Consider the following 6000-nt stretch of genomic DNA (forward strand, 5'->3'; position numbering starts at 1 on the left):
CATAGGTCTATTGTCATGTTCAGAAAAAATTTCATGGCTCACGACCATAACAGTCAGAAAATTCATCAGCAGCTATGACAACCAGACGTGAAACCTTTAGTGTGTGAAGAAGATCATGTAGAACAGTTTATGCAAGTCGGTAATTGGTTTAGATATAGAAAAGATAACTGCATTTAGTATAAGTCTGCAAACCTCAACCACTTCCAAAGTACCTTTTTGTGAAAAAATAACCAATAACTAAAGATGACAACTACTTTGTTAAGGTTTTCTTTACCAAATATTTTGCTTTGTTTCCTTATTATAAATTGATAAATTTCTAGAGCCTAAATATAAGTTACAGCAATACAGGAGTAACTTATGTTGTATAAACCAAAGACAACTATAACATGGCATAAAAATTGTAAAATATATTGCCCATTTTAGAGTTTATAAGTTTTACTATAAGAATTTCTGGCAGTAAATTCAACTGAATGGCTCTCTCACTCCCCATAACTTGGTAAGAGTTACGTACTGCTTGCCCACCCCTTTTCTAGCACTTTTCATTGCTGATGTACGGTATATCTACAAAATATGTCAGCATTCTAATCGACTACCTCTAATAAGAAAAAAACATGCTGCGAACTTCACGAGAGGCTTTAACTACATTGTCAAAAAATGCCAATTTGTTCTAGAAATGAAAGACAGCCGAAGATTCCTGAAGAAATATTTATAAAACGGTCATGGTTAACGCACGGTCATCAGGAGAATTAAAGTGCTTTCGGCAGACTTAAATTACACCTGCTGCAACCATTTTGATTATATTTAGAGTAAGTTTATTATACCCAACTATTGTTTGTTCGGAATACTAACACACTGCTTGACTCTATGCATAAGTCGTTTTCTATGGACCGCGATGTTTGTGTGAGTAAAATTCGTCTAAAATTTATGCTATCACAATAACTTATGTACAATTTCTGTAAGCTTCACTAAATAATCCCATCCAGAGTTCTGGGTACTGAGGTCACTGAAGATGTTGACTAAACTAGTTGCTACTGAACTGGATGACAATAGATATATCAGTAACAGTTATTGCACAAACCTCTAAATTAAATTCGAGTTCAGCATCCAAAGTACACACTTTTACGGGGAACGATTTTCCCGCTTTTTTTCTTCTGAATGGTGGCATTTTATCCTTCATTTTCTTATCACCGACCATTAGGCCGCACTTCCCAAACTTCGACATCTCTACCGATGAGGATATACATAATTTCGCCGTGCACAACAACCTCTCACATCACTGTACACACTGAGTCCATCTTCCACTGAACTAATCGCAGACTAGTATTTCAATTGTTGTTTACAAACAGGCAGTACTGCCAATACTTCGCGGAGTACGTTTGTTCATAGATTTTGGATGAATGTTTTTCATAAAAGAGGCTTTAAATAACACTGTTTGGCGATCTTTGACATGTGACTATGCACTTCTGTAGTTTAGTTCAATGTTTGAGAGACATTCGAGGTAGGATGCATGTGACCTGTAAACAAATCTTTTATCTCAATACATCTTTGTAATTGTAAGTGTGGCATTCCTGTTAAAAGAAAATTTCTATTTTCTATTGTCACTTGCAGACGTCAGGATCCAACAGAAAGCGTGAAGAAGAGAAGGAATTTGCGAAAGGCAGACGGAAGGATCATCTTTATCGCTATGAGACATGGAATTCACATTACGTAAAGGCAGTCAACGAAGAATTTGTTTGTAGTCACCTCCTGCAGTCACTGTCACAGTTCTCCATAACCGATGAAAGAGAATGATATATGTAGTCTGAATATGGTTTATACTGCTTTGTATCAAGTCTTGAACCAGTAAACTGAGGTTCCGAATTGGAAACCTGTAACAACTCCATTGTATAGTGTGCGGATTAATATGTATGTTAAGTGGTTTTTAGTTTTAAATTTAAATTACTTAAGCGTTAAAGCTATTTATGTAAACGGAAAGTGCAAAGAGAACTTGTAGGACCAGGTTTACTTCTACTAACAGTACCGGTACTTTAAATCCTTACATAATATTTAACTGCATCTGTTGCCAGCCCAATGTTGATGTTTTTTAATTTTAAAATTTAGGGCTACCCAAGAAAATTCCACAACAGTATCTCACTGTATAAATTTCACATTGTAATTTTTATTCGCTTTAAAAAAACTGTTAGCATTATCAAATTCAGAAAATTGTCATTAATATTTGAGCTTTATTGATACAGAACTTGTTTAAGTGAAGATAATAAAACGAATGAAAAGCGTCTGTGCCCTATTGCAAAACCTTCAATAGTATGGGAATAGGCTACAGAAAATGATTTCTTTATTGGGAAGCAGTAGGGGGTAATACAAAAGTTATAAAAATAATAGCATTGTTAGAAATATGTGCAACCCAATGCAGCTTGGGCAACACTGACGTGATCCAAATTTAATGAAACCAGGCTCATGAAGAGGCTGTTTGTCAGTGTTGCCAATCTGTTACTGTACCATAAGTTCTGCAAATTCAACCTGTTATTGAATCAATAGAATGTTTTTTGTATAAAAAGTGGGAATCTTCATATCAGTGCATGGACTATGCATGAGGTAGAAAGTTTCAATGAGCCACAGACAACATGAGCATCATCCTAAGAATGTTAATGTGTGCTGAGGTAAAATGCTTTGCTGCACTCAAGTTCTGAGGCATCAACTAGGTGGATTCACATGGTTTTATTTTTTTTTTTTTGCTAGTTATTTGTGTTAGGGAAGTGGAGCGTACTTAAAATCATGCCACTTCCACTCAAATGAAGCATCACTGTTGAGAAATAACAGCCACCAAACAAGTGCAGTTTGAGACATCAGAAAAACAAAGTCCAATGCATTACCAGGCAGTTTCATGTAGTGCAAAATATACAGCTTAATAGGTACTTCAACAGTCATTTCCCTTAATCAAATGTGCAGCCTTTTAAAAAACATTTATTTGTTATTTTCTGTATAATTTATATGATGTGTTCCTACATTTTATTGTGCAGCACATACAAATTGTTCAACAGAATATATATATATAAAGTAAATAGGAAGATTAAAAATGCCAAGTAATGATACCTAATAGTAAAGCATTATGAAAAAGAATAAACTATGAACCTAAAAAGAATGCTGCAAATACATCACAGTTATTAATCCAAGTCTGGCAGTAAATAACACACCTTCTCTTTCTAACTTATGAAACAGATGTTGCTGTTGTGGTCTTCAATCCTGAGACTGGTTTGATGCAGCTCTCCATGCTACTCTATCCTGTGCAAGCTTCTTCATCTCCCAGTACCTACTGCAACCTACATCCTTCTGAATCTGCTTAGTGTATTCATCTCTTGGTCTCCCTCTACGATTTTTACCCTCCATCTGCCCTCCAATGCTAAATTGGTGGTCCCTTGATGCCTCAGAACATGTCCTACCAACCAATCCCTTCTTCTAGTCAAGTAGTGCCACAAATTTCTCTTCTCCTCAATTCTATTCAGTACCACCTCATTAGTTATGTGATCCACCAATCCAATTTTCAGCATTCTTCTTTAGCACCAAATTTCGAAAGTTTCCATCTTCTTCTTGTCTAAACTATTTAACATCCATGTTTCACTTCCATATATGGCTATACTCCACACAAATACTTTCAGAAACGACTCCCTGACTCTTAAATCTATACTCAATGTTAACAAATTTCTCTTCCTCAGAAACGCCTTTCTTGCCATTGCCAGTCTACATTTTATATCCTCTCTACTTCGACCATCATCAGTTATTTTACTCCCTAAATAGCAAAACTCCTTTACTACTTTAAGTGTCTCATTTCCTAATCTAATCCCCTCAGCATACCCGATTTAATTTGACTACATTCCATTATCCTCGTTTTGCTTTTGTTGATGTTCATCTTATATCCTCCTTTCAAGATACTGTCCATTCCGTTCAACTATTCTTCCAAGTCCTTTGCTGTCTCTGACAGAATTAGAATGTCATCGGCGAACCTCAAAGTTTTTACTTCTTCTCCATGAATTTTAATACCTACTCCGAATTTTTCTTTTGTTTCCTTTACTGCTTGCTCAGTATACAGATTAAATAACATCGGGGAGAGACTACAACCATGTCTCACGCCTTTCCCAACCACTGCTTCCCTTTCATGCCCCTCGACTCTTATAACTGCCATCTGGTTTCTGTACAAATTGTAAATAGCCTTTCGCTCCCTGTATTTTACCCCTGTCAACTTCAGAATTTGAAAGAGAGTATTCCAGTTAATGTTGTCAAAAGCTTTCTCTAAGTCTACAAATGCTAGAAACGTAGGTTTGCCTTTTCTTAATCATTCTTCTAAGATAAGTCGTAAGGTTAGTATTGCCTCACGTGTTCCAACATTTCTACGTTATCCAAACTGATCTTCCCCTAGGTCCGCTTCTACCAGTTTTTCCATTCGTCTGTAAAGAATTTGCGTTAGTATTTTGCAGCTGTGACTTATTAAACTGATAGTTCGGTAATTTTCACATCTGTCAACACCTGCTTTCTTTGGGATTGGAATTATTATATTCTTCTTGAAGTCTGAGGGTATTTCGCTTGTCTCATACATCTTGCTCACCAGATGGTAGAGTTTTGTCAGGACTGGCTCTCCCAAAGCTGTCAGTAGTTCTAATGGAATGTTGTCTACTCCCGGGGCCTTGTTTCGACTCAGGTCTTTCAGTGCTCTGTCAAACTCTTCACGCAGTATCTTATCTCCCATTTCATCTTCATCTACATCCTCTTCCATTTCCATAATATTGTCTTCAAGTACATCGCCCTTGTATAAACCCTCTATATACTCCTTCCACCTTTCTGCTTTCCCCTCTTTGCTTAGAACTGGGTTTCCGTCTGAGCTCTTGATATTCATACAAGTGGTTCTCTTTTCTCCAAAGGTATCTTTAATTTTCCTGTTGGCAGTATCTATCTTACACCTAGTGATATATGCCTCTACATCCTTACATTTGTCCTCTAGCCATTCCTGCTTAGCCATTTTGCACTTCCTGTCGATCTCATTTTTGAGACGTTTGTATTCCTTTTTGCCTGCTTCATTTACTGCATTTTTATATTTTCTCCTTTCATCAATTACATTCAATATTTCTTCTGTTACCCAAGGACTTCTATTAGCCCTCACCTTTAGGTACTTGATCGTCTGCTGCCTTCACTACTTCATCCCTCAGAGCTACCCATTCTTCTTCTACTGTATTTCTTTCCCCCATTCCTGTCAATTGTTCCCTTATGCTCTCCCTGAAACTCTCTACAACCTCTGGTTCTTTCAGTTTATCCAGGTCCCATCTCCTTAAATTCCCACCTTTTTGCAGTTTCTTCAGTTTCAATCTGCAGTTCATAACCAATAGATTGTGGTCAGAATCCACATCTGCCCCTGGAAATGTCTTACAATTTAAAACCTGGTTCCTAAATCTCTGTCCTACCATTATATAATCTATCTGATACCTTTTAGTATCTCCAGGATTCTTCCAGGTATACAACCTTCTTTTATGATTCTTGAACCAAGTGTTAGCTATGATTAAGTTATGCTCTGTGCAAAATTCTACAAGGCGGCTTCCTCTTTCATTTCTTCCCCCCAATCCATATTCACCTACTATGTTTCCTTCTCTCCCTTTTCCTACTGACGAATTCCAGTCACCCATGACTTAAATTTTCGTCTCCCTTCACTACCTGAATAATTTCTTTTATCTCGTCATACATTTCTTCAATTTCTTCATCATCTGCAGAGCTAGTTGGCATATAGACTTGTACTACTGTAGTAGGCATGGGCTTTGTGTCTATCTTGGCCACAATAATGCGTTCACTATGCTGTTTGTAGTAGCTAACCCGCACTCCTATTTTTTTTATTCATTATTAAACCTACTCTGCATTACCCCTGTTTGATTTTGTATTTATAACCCTGTAATCACCTGACCAAAAGTCTTGTTCCTCCTGCCACCGAACTTCACTAATTCCCACTATATCTAACTTTAACCT

The 6000-nt window shown here is 36.9% G+C and overlaps 1 protein-coding gene and 1 long non-coding RNA gene across 2 annotated transcripts in view; one reads left to right on the plus strand and one right to left on the minus strand.

Moving 5' to 3' along the window:
• The window catches only part of LOC126204462 (merlin), a 156944-nt gene extending 155657 nt beyond the window's left edge, over positions 1-1287 (minus strand). Inside the window, exon 1 of the mRNA XM_049938849.1 lies at positions 1079-1287. Within this exon, the coding sequence (XP_049794806.1) occupies positions 1079-1222 (144 nt within the window). The 5' untranslated portion in view covers positions 1223-1287. The remainder of the gene's footprint in view (positions 1-1078) is intronic.
• An 80-nt stretch (positions 1288-1367) lies between these two features.
• On the plus strand, positions 1368-1882 carry LOC126203824 (uncharacterized). The gene is made up of 2 exons (XR_007540384.1): positions 1368-1498; positions 1609-1882. It is a non-coding gene; the product is annotated as an uncharacterized LOC126203824 (long non-coding RNA).
• Positions 1883-6000: the final 4118 nt, after the last annotated feature.

This window comes from Schistocerca nitens, chromosome 9 (assembly GCF_023898315.1).
Source record: "Schistocerca nitens isolate TAMUIC-IGC-003100 chromosome 9, iqSchNite1.1, whole genome shotgun sequence".
Classification (NCBI taxonomy): domain Eukaryota; kingdom Metazoa; phylum Arthropoda; class Insecta; order Orthoptera; family Acrididae; genus Schistocerca; species Schistocerca nitens.